This window comes from Ammodytes marinus, assembly GCF_949987685.1.
Source record: "Ammodytes marinus genome assembly, chromosome: 22".
In the NCBI taxonomy this organism is placed as follows: Eukaryota; Metazoa; Chordata; class Actinopteri; order Uranoscopiformes; family Ammodytidae; genus Ammodytes; species Ammodytes marinus.
The window spans coordinates 20143975-20161657 of NC_137226.1; the positions used below are offsets into that span (position 1 = coordinate 20143975).

Below are 17683 nucleotides of genomic sequence, written 5' to 3' on the forward strand. Positions count from 1 at the left end.
CTTTATTTTTTATAATTGTGATTATTATGGCTTACAGTTTATAAAAACCCCAAATTCAAAATCTCAGAAAATTAGAATATTACATAAAATCAATAAAAAAAGGATTTTAAATACAGAAATGTCGGCCCTCTAGAAAGTATAATCATGCATATGTACTAAGTACTTGGTTTGGGCCCCTTTTGCATGAATTATTGCCTAAATGCGGCGTGGCATGGATGCTATCAGCCTGTGGCACTGCTGAGGTAACAGCCCAGGTTGCTTTGATGTGGCCTTCAGCTCGTCTGTATTGTTGGGTCTGGTGTGTATCATCTTCCTCTTGACAATAGTCCATAGTTTCTCTATGGAGTTCAGGTCAGGAGAGTTGTCTGGCCATTCATGCACAGTAATACCATGGTCAGTCAACCAGTTACCAGTGGTGTATAGCACTGTGGGCAGGTGCCAAGTCTAGCTGGAAATGGAAATTGTCATCTCCATAAAGCTTGTCAACAGACGGATGAAGTGCTCTAAAATCTTCTGGTAGATGGCTGTGGTGACTTTGGACTTGATAACACAGTGGACCAACAGCAGCAGATGACATGATACCTCAAATCATCACTGATCCAAATTAAATGTTGCGTTTCATTTGGAAATCAAGGTTCCACAGTCTAGAGGAAGAGTGGAGGGGCACAAAATCCAAGGGGCTTGAAGACCACTGTCAAGTTTCAACAGTCAGTGATGATTTGAGGCACCATGTCATCTGATGGTGTTGGTCCACTGTGTTATCAAGTCCAAAGTCACCACAGCTGTCTACCAGGATATTTTAGAGCACTTCATATTTCCTGTCTGTTGACAAGCTTTATGGAGATGCTGAATTACTTTTTCCAGCAAGACTTGACACCTGTCCACAGTGCCAAAACCACAAGTAACTGGTTGACTGACCATGGTATTACTCTGTTGATTGGCCAGACAACTCTCCTGACCTGAACCCAATAGAGAAACTATGGACTATTGTCAAGAGGAAGATGATACGCACCAGACCCAACAATACAGACGAGCTGAAGGCCACTATCAAAGCAACATGGGCTTCCATAACACCTCAGCAGTGCCACAGACTGATAGCGTCCATGCCACACCGCATTTAGGCAATAATTTGTGCAAAAGGGGCCCAAACCAAATACTTAGTACATATGCATGATTATACTTTCTAAAGGGCCGACATTTCTGTATTTAAAATCCTTTTTTTATTGATTTTATGTAATATTCAAATTTTCTGAGATTTTGAATTTGGAGTTTTCATAAGCTGTAAGCCATAATAATCACAATTATAACAAGTAAAGGCTTGAAATATCTCACTTTGAATGAAATGAGTCTATATAATATATTAGTTTCACCATTTAGGTTGAATTACTGAAATAAATGAACTTTTGCACGATATTCTAATTTTTCGAGTTTCACCTGTATAAGTGCACAGCCCACTTTATGTGGGAATGCAGTCATATGTACTTGTTCGTATAGACATTTGACAGTGCAGCTTTAACCTAATGTGTCACTTCAGTTTTCTCACCTGCTGTTTAGCTGGTGGCGTGTTCACTGTCTTGCAGCTTGACATCGGTAGCTAGCAGTGTCACTTCTGTCTCTACAAAGAGGATTGTGTGTAAAATGTAAATATATCTGGTGGGAAAACAAATTTTTTTATTTATTAGAATGAAATGGGGGAGGCTAACAAATACATTTGGTCCCTGTGTGTACAGTGTGTCTGTATTGTGCTCTTAAAAATGTTCATTTTAGCACAGGCTGGTTAAGTCTATGGCTGTTTTCAAAACGGCCTACTAACGTCCTCCGTATATATTGTATATACTAGCCTACAAACTGTCTACTTAACGATCGATTGTGTATGCAAGGTTCATCGGACCGTTTATACTGAAGTATACAGAAGCAATAAAGAATTAAAAAAAAACTTCTGTGTCGTTTGAAAAGACGCAATGCATTGCAACCACAACATACTCAAATTGACGTCAAAATGAGTATGAGTAGGACGTTAGTAGGGCTTTTCGGACATAGCCCCATTCCTTCAGGTAGCCACAGATTGTCTATTCATAGCAGAAGATATCAGGGTAGAAGTGTTTCACTCCGTACGCTGTGATGAAGGTGAAGATGAGGGCAATGGGACGGACAACCAGAATAGACACATAGTCGGAGCCACCGTTCCAGTTGGCGCCTGGAACAACAAATGAAGATAAAAATCATTTTCAAAATGTTTTTAATAACAAATTCTATCATAAATCAGACGATTAACAACATGAAAAAAAAACTGCCATGACCTTAATAATAAGAATAATTTTAGAAAGTTTAATTGATTTAAATGCTTTAGAAGTTGATGGTATTGCAAAACATTATTTTTTAAGATAATGGCCATTAAAGATGGTTGTAGTGGAGAAATCTACAAACGCAAACAGACAAGATTTAGTCAAATTAAGACTTTAATGTACAATACATTTTGGACCTTTTATTTACAGTATACTACTGTGAAAAAATACATGTTATGGATTTTTTAGCAAAATAACCAAAAATCTCAAAATGAGTCGTTGCTTGAAAAAACAAGGTGTTCGCCTGCAGTGTCTCACCTCAACACAAAATCAGTTTATGAAAGCTTTTTTTTTGCATAACCAAACAGTGTAGACGAAATACTCACTGCAGAGATTGTCCACACAGGCGCCTTTACATCCAGAGCAGGCGGCCCCTTGAGATTCATACGGTTGCCTTCCATTCACATTACCCCTGCACAAGGGACAGTCATCATAGCATATTATTGGAACACATTTTTTTCAAAGACTATTATATTGCAGGTAGTTCCATAGCTGTCACATACTATGCTCTGAGATATGGTTGTCTTGAATTTGTTCCACCTGAACATTTCAATGTTTAAGAAACATCTCACAAATATATAGTCAAAAAGTTCATTTCCTAACACTTCAGTTTTCAACAAACAACACTCAAACAGTAGAAAATATTGCAAATAAATTTTGGTGGCTTAATCCGCATTTGTTGCTTACTAATTTCTTGCTTAAAGGTCACATATTATGCTAAATGCACTTTTTAAATGTGTTCTAACATATCCATGGGTCCACAGTGTGTCTAGAGACTGCCAAAATATTTAAAAAAATAACACTCTCCTTTTCTCACAATCCCCCTTTCTGAAACCACCACCCCTCCCCCACCCAATATACTCCAGTCAGAATTTTCCCCTTTTCTGACCTCACAAACTGGAAAGCCAGAAGCTTCCACTGTGCAGCCCACACCCCTATTTCTTATTGGTCCACGGCCCTGACAGACAGAGGGCGAGGCGTATCTGGCTTCGCTTCCGGACAGGGGGCGGGGGCAGCGCAAAGATTGTATATTTACGAGGGGAGCTGCAGCTCTTTTTAAAAAATAGGCCATTGTGAGATTAGCTGAACTTCAGCATAGTACAATAAATTATCTGAAAGTTTTTTTCAGCAAACAATTAAAGAAAAACGTATTAGTGACCACTAAGACCATATAATATGGTGTATAATAGTACCGAAAAGTGTATAATATGGAAGCTTTAATAATGGTGTGTGTGTGGGGGAGGGGGTGTTGAGGGGGTAAGAGTATGCGTTTCTACCATAGATAGTATAATAAAGGTTTCTACTTGGGCACTATTCTACCATAGATAGTATAATAAAGGTTTCTACTTGGGCACTAGTCTCTATGTGTGTGTGTTTCCTGTTGATGAAGGACAGGATATGGGTGGATGGAAAGGGTGTTTCAAATAGTTTTTGGACAACAATTGTGTTCCATGGCACAGGGGAAGATGACCAGACAATACTTTTGGTAGGATACAGTCAGTGTTTGTTTTGATGAGAGTCATTGCTATGCTAACATATAGAATAGTGCCAGCCTTATTGTAATGAACCTTGTTAAGTGCTTTCGATGAATACCCCTGGCAGTTTGCCATTTCCTCTCTTTCACACAAGACCAGGACTTCAAATTTGCCTAACCTTGAACCCAAACTCAGCCTTGAATATGATCAGGGAAATGTATGCAAAAAGAGTGTATGGGGGACATTTGACTGTTGTCGGAGGAAGAAACAAATTTTTCAGGCTTTTTTTATTTTTAAAGAGATGCAAATTTACACATTAATTAGATATTGCCAAATGTTTACTGTATATTTATTCAAACAATTCTCAAAGAAATGCAACACATAATTGTTTTAACGCAAGTAATCAACTGGGAGAGTTTCATGATGATATCTACAGTATAAGTAAAAAAAGATTGTCCCCTAATCATCTGCAGTGTCTCGCCTTAAAGTTAAAGACAGCGGGTTTTTCTTTTAAGTCAAGAATTCAAGAGTTGTTGTCTTAACGTAGATGGATTCAACTTACGCTGGACCATAGGTGCATACAAAAATGACACCCTCCTTATCAGCAAAGTCAGTGCTTTGGACACCGTTGGGGCACAGCTGGGCGGCACAACCAACCATGAAGCTGTTTGCCCACACAACCTGGAGGCAACGGAAAGAGTAAAATTGTGCAATGTAGAGAAAAATAAAACATGACCACTAGTTCCTCTTTTTTCCCTATCTCCTTTAAGACATTTCATAACAAACAAAAAGACAGGCCCAGGCATGTAATCAGTATATTTTCATATCAATAAAGAATGTGCACACACCTGGGTGTAGTGACCACAGACACTTGTGCATTGGTTGCCGTTGAAGTCGTAGTGTTGCTTTTCATCCACCCAACCTTTTATGGCACGCGTCGCATCATATATTGACGGTGGGAAGCCTGCCCATATGTTTTCTCCTAGAGAGAAGGTCTGATTCACTCTGCGGACCTCTTTGGGGCTGTGTTCAAACAGACACTTATTTGCCCACTCTCTTGCGGTGATGGCCAAGCCCTCGTCCCATATCTAGTGGGCACAAAATAAGGAATGTGATGAGAACCAGCTGTATTTCATGATGAATACCTCTTTGTAAATACAGGTTTTAAAGGGTTGGTCCGCCCAAAAAATATGTGGAAATAGTGAGAAATGGAAGTGCCCCTCTTGCCTACCATATGCTGCATGTTACTGGCAGTTGGACTGACGGACGACCGCGCCTTGTTGTGTTCCCTCACACATTCATCGATGAACTTCCTGTCGGTGATATCAGGCAGTGAGGCCGAACACGCCCCCGAATCCAGGAGAATCCAGGCCCACAGTAACATCCCCACCATCATTATGCTCCAGAAGACTTAAACGCTTCAAAGCAAAAAAAAGCACAGAGGCTACTGTGTGTGAAATACACTCAACGCTGACTAAGTGCCACAGGAAATTACACACACCCAAGAGGAACAGGATGTATAAGTGTTGTTTTTGATAGGTTACTTTAAGTGTTTTTTTTTTCTCACAACTTCTGCATCACTAAGCGCGGGGGGGGGGGGGAGTTGTGAGGTGGAGAAATAGGTGAGAAACAGTCGAATATGCATCTGTGCGAACATTATTCTTGTTTTGTGGTTGCCAGTTTCATTTGGTTGCTTGTGAGATTTTTGCAGTCAAACATGCCAAAAAAAGTCCAATCCTAGTTTTAGTGCTCACGTATTTATTTATTTTTTTTACAATATACTAAGCTAATGTCCAAACTAAACTGTTCCCCTGTGACCCAGCTTCATACTGTATGTATAGACTTTTTCTTTTATTCAGCATTTGCACATGTGGACACATGGTCGAGCAATTTTGTTATTTTCAGAACCAAGTTGACTCACAATGGCAATACATTTGATTGATTTTGCTTTTTCAAATGGTCACAAATGTATATTTAAATAATAATAAAGGGTGGAACACTTCATCTTGCAATGGCACACTTCAACGAACCCATCTTCAGATGAATGCTATGTATTTCCCTGTGTCTGCTGGATGTCTAAATTTGGAACTGCAGGCTAGCATGTTCACCTATTACTACACTTTGTAAGATGATGGTGTGTGTTACGTCCAGCTTTGCTAGGGGTAAAAGAATGCAACATACACCAGTTGTACTTGGTTAAACCAAAGTCATTTATTCAATAAAGAAGTTTTAAATTTAAATTGCAATGGGACAAAACACAAGGTGCAGTGAAAACAAACAGTGCCGTAACAGTGTGTTTAGAGCCACCCCCACTCCCCCCAAGTGTCAAAGAAAAACCCCACAACAGTACATACATTCACATACCAAAGCTTTATCATAATAATTAATAATGTACTTTTATTACAGACTCAAAAAAGACAACATGATACGTAAAAAATCCCAAAGGCCCTATACAAATTCCAAATATACAGTATTTAAAAGATGTATGTAAAATAATTAATAAAATAGGCGTCTGGGCCTTACAGTTTTACAATACAAGCAGAACTATCTGAACCTTAATTAAATGAGAACAAATAATTGGCTCACAATATTAAGTAAGTGTAGCAAACTGACTTCAAATTAGTTTAATTGTTCACACACACACACACACACACACACACACACACACACACACACACACACACACACACACACACACACACACACACACACACACACACCTCTTTCTGGTTTCGATTTGAATGTGCTTATTAAAGAACTGAGCACTGAATAACGTATTGCATGACCCATACAAACCCATAAGCTAATCATACATAATTGATAATCACTCAGCAACGAGTTTGAGACATTTAATGTAAACTGTCTTGATTGCATAAAAGTTATTGTAAATTAAGCACAAACTAAAAATAAACGACTCAATCTTCATACGCCAATAATCCACAGTGTTTCCCTTAAGAGTTTGTGAGACTATTGAAGTAATAGGAAGTTTTCATTCGTCCAAACAAAGGTGAGAAAGTACAGATCAGCATGGTGGGGAAGGGGTGGCAATGTTTTGGACAACTGTAACTTTGACCTTCAGCTGTCTCTGATAAAGTGGGAGCTACTGTGAGTGTATAACACACACGTACACCAATGATACAGGGCTTTTTCCGCTTGACTTTTTGATTACCAACAAATAAAGTAACCCATTTCACACTCTTAAGAACTTTGTCATGTCAACCTTAATCGACCAATCGGTGGTTGGACCTTGTTTGGGCCTTTAGGGGTCATGATCCACCCTGCTAATAAAAAGTTGCATATTATATCAAAAGTAAATGCATCAATCTGGTGCAAATTTGAGAGCACAATTTGGAGGTTAGCTCTAAGAAAAAGCTTTGTGTACTAAACAATTTTTAGCTTTGGTATTTTAATCACAAGTGCACCGGTTGTATGTGTATGAAGTGGGAAGACACACTAAAAAGGTTACAACCACAACGCATGGTACATGAGGTCACCGGTTCACAGACACTTCAGCCCTCAAAGAGATGACGCAGCAGTGGTTTCCTGTTTCAACTCTTTTTACATTTTTATTTTTTTTTATATAAAAAAATGAATACATATAATATACAGAATAAATACATGTATTCATTATTTAATTTGAGCTAAAAATAGACTTCCGAAGCAACAGCGATGAATGCGAAGTTTAGGTCCTGATGAGAAGTTTAGAGATGTTGTTGTTTTTGTTTTGGTTACATTACATTTCATTAACAACGCTTTTATCCAAAGTGACTTAAAACTTGCTGTAGGCGGATAGCAAGGGTCTAGTAGTGGTTCATCATCGAACTGTGGCGGGACAAATCAGGCTATTGCGGGCCGCCACAGTCTAGGTTTCTAATGGGATCCATATTATTCACAACACTGTACAGAAGAACCAGGCTTTTGGCTCTTCTTGTGGTGTGTCAGGCTCCTGGATGGAAGGCTCCTGCTGCAGGAAGCGCTCCCATTCCGGCCGGAGAAGTGGTAGCTCTGTCTGGAAGTGGTTCCAGAACCTGGAGACCGACAGAAACGCTTACATTGTAGGACATTTACAATATGTTCATTGGAATAAATCAAATCTACGGTAGACATGTGTGTTCATTGTGCCTCCATCTCTCTTCCACATGTGTGTTCAAATTATGAACAAAGACTGACACAATCTGATCAGTATCATAAGTACAGCAAGGAGACAGATAATATGATGTATTCACAAAATATTTTTTTAAATGAAACAAAAAACTTAAGTGTGCTCACGGTTGGTAATTTGCTGTAGAAGTTGTTCAAAAACAAAAGGGTACTTTGCAGATGCGTAACTTAAAGGTTCAGTAAGCGGAATGGCCAGTTTAGCTAACTTCCTGTCAGTGACTGCAGTTAGCGGTCCCCTACCTCGTCCTATGTCACCACATTAATGCACTGCAGTCTTCAAGCAGCGAGTAATAAAACAGACATTGGGCAGGATTTTTACCTACTCCTTCATTGTAGGCGCATACACATTCACCCATCTGTGCTCTGCACGTGCACCGGCAGTGAGACGGGTGCTGGTTTGTAGCGTTCTCTCTTCTGATTGGTTATCAGTGGTGGGATCCCCGAAAAGTTTATTTGCCGATTACATGCAGAGCGGGTGACTTAGAGATCGGCTTTATAAAACGTGCACACTATATAAGTGATCACTGTATGAATAAAGAGCGATGTAACACTTATATTAACATAAATAAATCGCTTACTTAAGGCAGGTGCGTCGGAGAGGGAAAAGTCAATCCAAAAGAAATTAAGACAGTGTGCGGGAATTCCCCTAGATGTTGAAGCAGTTGAAATAATCAAATAAGTTAAAGTGGAAGTTGATACAGTTATTAAAAGGAGATTACATGGAGGTTTCAAGGATTGAAAAAGAAAGTGAAAATGCTCAAACAGGGTTAAAGATTGTGTTGAAGATTAGCAGTGAGAGGAAGTGAAAGTATGATAAATGGAGCTGCACGTGTCAATTCAGGTGCAAGCACAGAGTTATTGCAATGCCAAAAGAAAAGAAAAAGAATCTTGAACATGCTTGATCAGCATGTAACAGCTTATTTGTACAGATGTGGGCAACTTTGTTTAACCAGAAGTAAAAGAAAATAGCCCTATCCTGTTCGTGGTTTACATGGACAGGATATGAAGGTGTATATAGCCAAGGTCTTGACAGTAACCAGTTGATGTGGTGACACAAGGGAGGCATTGCTGCTACAGTATTTGCGGATGACCGCAGGGCCAATTAGGACCTGCATTCGGACCTATCCTTCATCCCTTATAGCGGAAGGCACTTTCTCATTGGTTCATGTAGTTGTCTATCTAGTCTCGTGAGACTAGCCATATCTCACGAGCTTATTCGTCGATCCATGTTTATGTCTACGACTACACGAACCAATCAGGTTCTCACCTGTGTTTTTGGTTCAGATCGTACACAAAAGTCAAAAGGTCTAGACCAAAATAAATGGTGTGAAAGGGTCATTTATTTTTCACATAACCTTGATGTTTTTGATATACAAGATAGAGTGCCTACTTGTGATGGTAGAGGTCCGGATCTCGGCTTACGCGATTCTGGAAGCCGATGTACAGGTCGTCCCAGAGGCGTCCATGCAGCACCACGTATCTCATCACCCCAACCCTGTTCTTTACCTTAAGGGAGGGAGTCAGGGCACATCAGGGTTACTGCTGTGCCAAGGCAAGACGCTACAGTACAATGTTCCGTACTTAACTTGAACTATTTCCAACAGCGACTGTATAGAATGCTGCAGTGTGTTGTTTGTTTGGCGCTTTGCAATCTCTCACCTCTAAGTAGGAGTGCTCTCTGTCCGGCCTCTTTGTGGGGAAGGACAGATCCAGGAAGTCCACCAAGTAGTCGTAGCCGTTAGTGAGTGGTTCAAAGTTTTCGTCCGTCTCAATCACCTTTTGACAAACATGTAGAGACATTTGAAATTTTGCAATTGCAAATTTGATTTTGACTTTAAAGAAGTTGGCAAAAGCAGAAAGAAAGGAAGAGTGAGTCAGGCCAAAGGAACAGCTTTGAGTCTGAAACAAACCCAAAGGGAACTGACTGTTTTTGAAACGTCACAGCCAGGGAGGATCACTCAAAGCTTGAAGGATAGATAAGATAGATAGTTATGATCACCTGTCCGTACTGTGTGTGTGTGATCAATTCCAATGTAAACACAGCCTAAGCTCTGTAAATGGGCATATTGCTAGCTATGGTGGGCACCCTTTGTTGACCCTTTTTTACATAACAGTGTACAGAGCCTAGGCTGTGTATTAATGCCAGATTATTTTTCAGTGCACACACAGTACAGTGCACACATAGTGCAGTAGGTTGCAGAAGAGATATTCACTGGTTTTGGCAAAAACATTCTCCAGAATCACTTACTCAACCTTTTAAGTAGATAAAAGTACCAACGATCATTTATATGCTACATTGCTCAGATAAGTTCATGCAAAGGAAGAACCAAAGTGTCAATAGTCGGCGTTGCAAGAGAACCGGCAAGTTAATGCTTTCCAGGTATATTTACCCGAACAACAAGGTCGTAGTTTTGAAAGCCAGCCCAGGTGTAATAAAACTGGATCCATTTTCGATGTTTAAATATCTCAGAGCTGATGGCGCTGTTCAGTTCATCCACATACAAGTCGAAAGCCCAACTGTCCTTGTAGATTTTTGCATTGGCTGGGGCTTCGGTGATGGCCTCACTATGTATGGTAGTGTGAGTAAATGAAATATTCACATGGAATAGTTACATAATGAATGCACATGTTTTTAATGTGTGCAGTTTAAAGGATACATTTCAGTTTATCAAACATGGATATGTTTTGTATTGACGCTAGAGCGACAGTTAACTGAAATATCTGTGTGTTTTGGACATTACAATACATTTGAGGACGTCAACATGGGCTTTGGAAAATTTATCAACATTTTTCACCATTTTCTGACATTTTACAGACCAAAACACTAATCGATTAATAATCGATTAATCGAGAAAATAATCGACAGATTAATCGATTAATCAAGAAAATAATCGTTAGTTGCAGCCCTAATTGACGCCCAATGTGCATTAATAATCAATACATTTTCTATAGCGCTTTTCAAAATAATCAGACACATAGCACATGAAAACACTAATCACACATTCAGTTACTAGATTTACCTCTCAAAATCCCAATTTACTTTTGAAACATTGCATCCATTTCAGCAGAACTAAAGCAGCTTCTCATTTTGCGAAAGAAAATGTCAATTATGTTGGTTGAATTGAAAACTGTTGCTCGCATATTTTTTACCAGCTTTCGCTAACTGGTGAATGAAATGCAAACTCCATGGATTGGTCTGAAAACATTGCCGTTGATGCACTTGAAGTATCTGGGCTGGTTTCCATTGGTTTTGAAAAATAAAATAATCTGCTGAGACAGGTTGTGATTTGAGGTGGATAAAAACTGACTTTTTTTAAAGGGGACATATTATGAAAAACCAAACATTGCAGGTGTTTGGGCACACTTTTTAGGTTATTGGGGTCCCTACCAGCACACACAAGCTTCAAAAAGACAAATATGTCAGTTTCTTCTGGGATACTAATTTCGAAAAAGGGGGGATTTGATGGTCTGTTCCAAAAAACACCGACTGATGACGAAATTGGTCGGTTTTCATTAACATAAATACTCCCACGGGAAAGCTCACCAGAAACTCGGCAGTTGATTGATTTTGCCCTGTTTATCAACACACCTGTACCGCACATTTCTTGAGAGTGATCAGACTTCAGACAGATCATATGAATTTGCGGCGCTGTGTAGGAGTTGAGGCAGCCGTTCAGGCAGCCGCCCAGACAACCTCCCGCTCTGACAACAGTTGGATATAAAAATAAAAATAAATCGCCCGTCTCCCGTCACCAACCCCCGCTCCTGTGTTCCCCAGTCAGCAGCTCATGTCTCCTCTTTGTGACTGAAATAGCCCTATGCTGATATAAATCGTAGGACTATTAACATACAATCAAACGTTCCCCAAGAGGTAAATATATACAGGTGAAACTCGAAAAATTAGAATATCGTGCAAAAGTTCATTTATTTCAGTAATTCAACCTAAATGGTGAAACTAATATATTATATAGACTCATTACATTCAAAGTGAGATATTTCAAGCCTTTATTTGTTATAATTGGGATTATTATGGCTTACAGTTTATGAAAATCCCAAATTCAAAATCTCAGAAAATTAGAATATTACATAAAATCAATAAAAAAAGGATTTTAAATACAGAAATGTCGGCCCTCTATAAAGCATAATCATGCATATGTACTGAGTACTTGGTTTGGGCCCCTTTTGCACAAATTATTGCCTAAATGCGGTGTGGCATGGATGCTATCAGTCTGTGGCACTGCTGAGGTGTTATGGAAGCCCAGGTTGCTTTGATAGTGGCCTTCAGCTCGTCTGTATTGTTGGGTCTGGTGTGTATCATCTTCCTCTTGACAATAGTCCATAGTTTCTCTATTGGGTTCAGGTCAGGAGAGTTGTCTGGCCAATCAACACAGTAATACCATGGTCAGTCAACCAGTTACTTGTGGTTTTGGCACTGTGGACAGGTGTCAAGTCTTGCTGGAAAAAGTAATTCAGCATCTCCATAAAGCTTGTCAACAGACAGAAGCATGAAGTGCTCTAAAATCTCCTGGTAGACAGCTGTGGTGACTTTGGACTTGATAACACAGTGGACCAACACCATCAGATGACATGGTGCCTCAAATCATCACTGACTGTTGAAACTTGACAGTGGTCTTCAAGCCCCTTGGATTTTGTGCCCCTCCACTCTTCCTCTAGACTGTGGAACCTTGATTTCCAAATGAAACGCAACATTTAATTTGGATCAGTGATGATTTGAGGTATCATGTCATCTGCTGCTGTTGGTCCACTGTGTTATCAAGTCCAAAGTCACCACAGCCATCTACCAGAAGATTGTAGAGCACTTCATGCTTCCGTCTGTTGACAAACTTTATGGAGATGACAATTTCCATTTCCAGCTAGACTTGGCACCTGCCCACGGTACCATAAACCACTGGTAACTGGTTGACTGACCATGGTATTACTCTGCATGAATGGCCAGACAACTCTCCTGACCTGAACTCCATAGAGAAACTATGGACTATTGTCAAGAGGAAGATGATACACACCAGACCCAACAATACAGACGAGCTGAAGGCCACATCAAAGCAACCTGGGCTTCCATAACACCTCAGCAGTGCCACAGGCTGATAGCATCCATGCCACGCCGCATTTAGGCAATAATTCATGTAAAAGGGGCCCAAACCAAGTACTTAGTACATATGCATGATTATACTTTCTAGAGGGCCGACATTTCTGTATTTAAAATCCTTTTTTTATTGATTTTATGTAATATTCTAATTTTCTGAGATTTTGAATTTGGGGTTTTTATAAACTGTAAGCCATAATAATCACAATTATAACAAATAAAGGCTTGAAATATCTCACTTTGCATGTAATGAGTCTGAATAAGATATTATTTTCACCTTTAAAGTTGAATTACTGAAATAAATGAACTTTTGCACGATATTCTAATTTTTCGAGTTTCACCTGTAGTCTGGACTGCTCATGTTTGTTCGCTTTAGCAATGTCAAAAGTTTCCCAAGTCTCAGCAGTGTGTGTAAAACCCAGTCCATTGAACTTGGCCTGGCGCTGAGGGGTATTTTTAAAGTTTTGTTATTTACCAGTTATTATTGACTTTTTCCTGTCCCACGGTCAGATATGGGATAAAACACACACACACTCCCATTCACACTCCCATTCACTCTCTCTCTCTCTCTCTCTCTCTCTCTCTCTCTCTCTCTCTCTCTCACTCACTCACAAAAAAAAATTGTGCTTGAGGTGCTGTCAACCTGTTAGTGGGATCTTTCAGAACAAGGCCAAGGTCCAGCACTGCACCTGGCTTCGGTGTCCATGTCTTGATGTCTGGTGCAAAGTTATTGATGAGTGCATTGAGGTCCTCTGCACTGTTTTTAACATTTGTATCCTTGATGTATCTGTATAGACACAAACACATATACACACACACACACACACACACACATTTGCACATGTAAGGCAAGGCATGTAGTTAATGTTTGGCAGTTACGGTTACTGTTTCATTGTATTAACAATTGATGGATTTTCAAAAGAACACTACGTATAAAAGTCTGAAATAGAGCCAAACACATCACCTATGATGTCAGGGGAAAATATAGAAGCAAACCAAACCCATTTCAAACAAACCTCACCTGTCTGATGGATGAGCCTCCACAAAGTAGCCAGCGAACGGGCAGTAGATCTTTGGCTGTAGGGACTTCACCAGCTGAGCTTTGTAATTCAGCAGCTTCTTCCTTTCATTCTTGATAAACTCTGCCTTCCAGGAATCTGGGCACAGTCATATACACCTTAATCATACATCGTCATGGTTGCACTGTAGGATATAGTGCTTTGCAATTCAGTTTAGGTTGGTTTTAAAACGTAAAGGTGGAGTCAGTGATTCTGGAGAACGTTTTTTGTCAAAATCAGTTAATATCTCCTCGTGGATCCGCTTCTTGTCCGTACTGTGTGTGCACTGGAAAAAAAGATCTGGTGCTAATACACAGCCTAGGCTCTGTAAACAGGCCTGTTGATAGCAACTGTCTGACCCGTATCTTTACATACCAGTTTACAGAGCCAAAGCTGTGTATGACCACCAGATATTTCCTCAACACAAACACAGGACGAACAGTTAGCGGTTTGTGTGGAGAATATGTTCACTTACTTTGACCAAAAAGGATTTTGACAACAAGCCCTTATCCAGAAGCGCTGACTGCACCTTTAAATCACAATGCATGTAAACGATTCAGACTTTATTATTATTACTGTGACGTGCAGTGAGGTGAACTGGAGTGAGCTTTTCTTTACCGCTGTATTTCCCTCCGTAGAAGGTCATGGGAAATCCAGATGCCCCGCCGGCAAAGTCACTCATCATTAGGTCTACCTTCTCTGGTAGCCTGCCCCCGTTTGGCCTGGTGCAGTCCACGGTGTTCAGGATCATGTGACCTGCAATACAATCAACACATTGTATCAATCCATTCATACAAATAATGATGGTATTTGAACTCTAAAAAAATAATTAGCTATATATATTTGAAAAGCAATGCACCTTTATATTCCACGATGATGCAGGTGTCCATCTCGGGGTGTACACCGTCCATCAAGATCATGAACCTCAGGTTTTCGTCAATCTGATATACAGTAGACCAAAGGACAGGGTGGTGACTGATGACAGTTTTGTTATTTTAACTCTAGCACACTTTTTCCATTTCTCTTTCATTACAGCAGTTCCTATCTTCAATGCCCGTTTCAAAATATTATAATTTCACAATTAATCGCATTACTTATGAACCAGATGTGAGCAGCAGTGACTTACATTTTGCCAGACACCAAAGGGAACGACGTTGATGTTGGTCAGCTTGACTTGACTTTGCTCCAGATACCTGTTGCATCAAGACACAAAGGGATAAGTCAAACATGTAGAAATTATTACTTAAAGCTACAGTGCGTAACTTTTTCATATAAATGAATGTCGGTTACATTCATTTATATGACCATATATATCACCAAATGAGTTGACACAAAGTTGATTAAGCCTATCAGCTCCACAAAACTCTCTCTGTATTTCTCAGTATGGTAGCATTAACAAACTGGTGTCTGCCCCCGACACTGGCGCAGGAGCTCAGAAAAATCCCAAGAAGCGCCCAAGAAAAGTTTCAGTTGTTGATTGTGCTGCTAAGAAAAAACCTGGACGTACAGCAGAAGGTATAAAATCCATGAACGATCACTGAAGGCTTACCTCATGTAAATGCAACATCAGTGTTGTTGTAATTACTCAGGATTCCTCATGGGGGCTACAGAAGTTACAGCTTTAAGACATAAAAAATATACGTAATTGATCAAACTTTACCAACCAAAATACAGGTCTGGATGTGTCACCAACGTAGATTGGGACATCTGGCCTCCTCTCTGACAAGACCTTCAGTGTTGGGTAACTAGAAAAGATACAGAATAGGTCATATCCATACAAGGCATTATACATTCTTTTAAACCCTTAGAGTGCTGTCACACCTGCCTTGTGTAGTTCAGTTGAATTACTTGAGTGTTTAGGCAGTTTTGTTTGAGAAGGTGTGGACCAAAACAACTGCACCGGTTTAGTTAAAAATCAACTCTGATACCATTAATTTTGTGTTAAAGGTGGAGAATGCTTGTTGTCAATATCAGTCTTTGTCAAAATCAGTGTATACAGTATCTCCTCGAGATCCGCTACCTGTCAGTACTGTGTGTGAGCTGAAAAGAAAATCCGATGTTAATACACACAGCCTAGGCTCTAACGCAGGGGTGCCCACTGTTTTTCAGCTTGTGAGCTACTTTTAAAATGACCAAGTCAAAGTGAGCTACCACCTACTATTAGGGGTCAAAAGTCACGGTTCGGTACGTACCTCGGTTTTTAAGTCACGGTTCTGTTCTGTACGGTACGGTTCTCAGTTAAGAGGAAACATGTCTGCAGAATTGCAGCCTAAAGGTATTTTCCAGTATAGAAAAGAAAAAACTGCTGCATACAACCAAAGTCTCCAATAAATAACATACTTCTTAAATAAAAGTGAAAGTTCTGCACCGCAAACCAAACAAGCCTGTACATACAGTGTAGTGTGAAAGTTTGTGAACCCCTTGAGCCTTTTGAAATTTTATTTATTTTAACCATTATTAATACATTTTTATAAATACCAGTATTTTTTATATGAAATAACAGATGTTTGTTTATCAATTCAACATTTTTATTTTCCAGAAATCAACTGTTAAAACAGATAAAAAAATCATTTGACAAATGTATGTGCAAAAGTTTGTGAACCCCGAGCTGCATTGCTTAAATCGAGCAGGTTAACACAGTCAGGTGGGCCAAATTGAGTGATGAAATAGACCAATGTAGTGAGAGATCTTTAGGGAAGAAATTGGGCGGCACTAGATAAAACAAAGATAAAACCAGGTCAGTTTAGGCCCACCAAACTGAACCCATACAGGTCAGACATGCTCAAAGGGGATCAAATCTCAGAGGATCTCAGGAATAGAGTTTTGATGTTGCACATTTGTCTGGGGACAGCTATACATTCATATAAAAAAGTTTGAGCTCCATCGGTCCACCGTGAGGCAAATAATCTACAAATGGAGAGCTTTAAGAGTGACTTAACATCTGCCTAGAAGTGGACTTCCTTCAACAATATCCTCAAGCGCCACAAGAAAAGGGATTTTTCAGGTAAAAGCCAACCCAAACATTACATCTGGAGATTTGCAGACCATTTGCCACCACCGTTCTTCACTTGGGAGAAGGTTCTCTTGGTGGTAGGCAGAGTTGCGTTTTTGTCCAAACATGGCGGTTTTGGTTATGACCAAACAGTTACATTTTGGACTAATCTGTCCACAGAATAAGACTTCAGGTATCTCCAGGTGCTCTCTGGCAAAGTTGTGACAAGCACTTTTGTTCTTTTTTGAGAGTAGAGGCTTCTTCAGCAACCCTCCCTTGAAAGCCATGTTGACTTATTCTTATTCTTATTGTGGAACCATGCACATCTGTCCCAGATGCTGCAAGAGAGGTCTGCAAATCACTAGATGTAATGTTTGGATTGGCTTTTAACTGAAAAATTACTTTTTTTGTGGTGCTTATGGATATTTTTGAAGGAAGTCCACTTCTAGGCAGATATTCAGTCACTCTTAAAGCTCTCCATTTGTAGATGATTTGCCTCACGGAGGACCGATGGAGCTCAAACTTTTTTTAAATTAATTTATAGCTGT

At 39.7% G+C, this 17683-nt stretch overlaps 2 protein-coding genes across 3 annotated transcripts in view; both read right to left on the reverse strand.

Annotated features, from left to right (window-relative positions):
- Positions 1 to 254: 254 nt before the first annotated feature.
- Positions 255 to 5272, reverse strand: glipr1a (GLI pathogenesis-related 1a). Its single transcript, XM_080051229.1, has 5 exons — positions 5052 to 5272; positions 4669 to 4908; positions 4383 to 4501; positions 2672 to 2757; positions 255 to 2197 (listed from the first exon to the last, which is right to left on the reverse strand). Exons 1-5 carry the CDS (start codon positions 5214 to 5216, stop codon positions 2070 to 2072), a joined length of 738 nt encoding a protein of 245 aa, XP_079907355.1. The 5' UTR covers positions 5217 to 5272; the 3' UTR covers positions 255 to 2069.
- A 1183-nt stretch (positions 5273 to 6455) lies between these two features.
- The window catches only part of cmah (cytidine monophospho-N-acetylneuraminic acid hydroxylase), a 40889-nt gene continuing 29661 nt past the window's right edge, over positions 6456 to 17683 (reverse strand). For both annotated transcript variants that reach the window (XM_080051170.1, XM_080051171.1), the window contains exons 6-15: positions 15808 to 15888; positions 15270 to 15336; positions 15003 to 15084; positions 14762 to 14899; positions 14107 to 14242; positions 13729 to 13872; positions 10372 to 10546; positions 9641 to 9757; positions 9372 to 9487; positions 6456 to 7848 (exon numbers count right to left, since the gene is read on the reverse strand). In XM_080051170.1, coding sequence (XP_079907296.1) covers positions 7710 to 7848; positions 9372 to 9487; positions 9641 to 9757; positions 10372 to 10546; positions 13729 to 13872; positions 14107 to 14242; positions 14762 to 14899; positions 15003 to 15084; positions 15270 to 15336; positions 15808 to 15888 — 1195 coding nt within the window. In that variant the 3' untranslated portion in view covers positions 6456 to 7709. The remainder of the gene's footprint in view (positions 7849 to 9371; positions 9488 to 9640; positions 9758 to 10371; positions 10547 to 13728; positions 13873 to 14106; positions 14243 to 14761; positions 14900 to 15002; positions 15085 to 15269; positions 15337 to 15807; positions 15889 to 17683) is intronic.

Coding starts and splice junctions, on each gene's coding strand:
- glipr1a (XM_080051229.1), bottom strand. CDS start 5,216: ATGATGGTGGGGATGTTACTGTGGGCCTGGATTCTCCTGGATTCGGGG. Junction 4,909..5,051: donor CCAGTAACATGCAGCATATG/GTAGGCAAGAGG, acceptor TGTGCCCACTAG/ATATGGGACGAGGGCTTGGC. Junction 4,502..4,668: donor TCTGTGGTCACTACACCCAG/GTGTGTGCACAT, acceptor CGTTGCCTCCAG/GTTGTGTGGGCAAACAGCTT.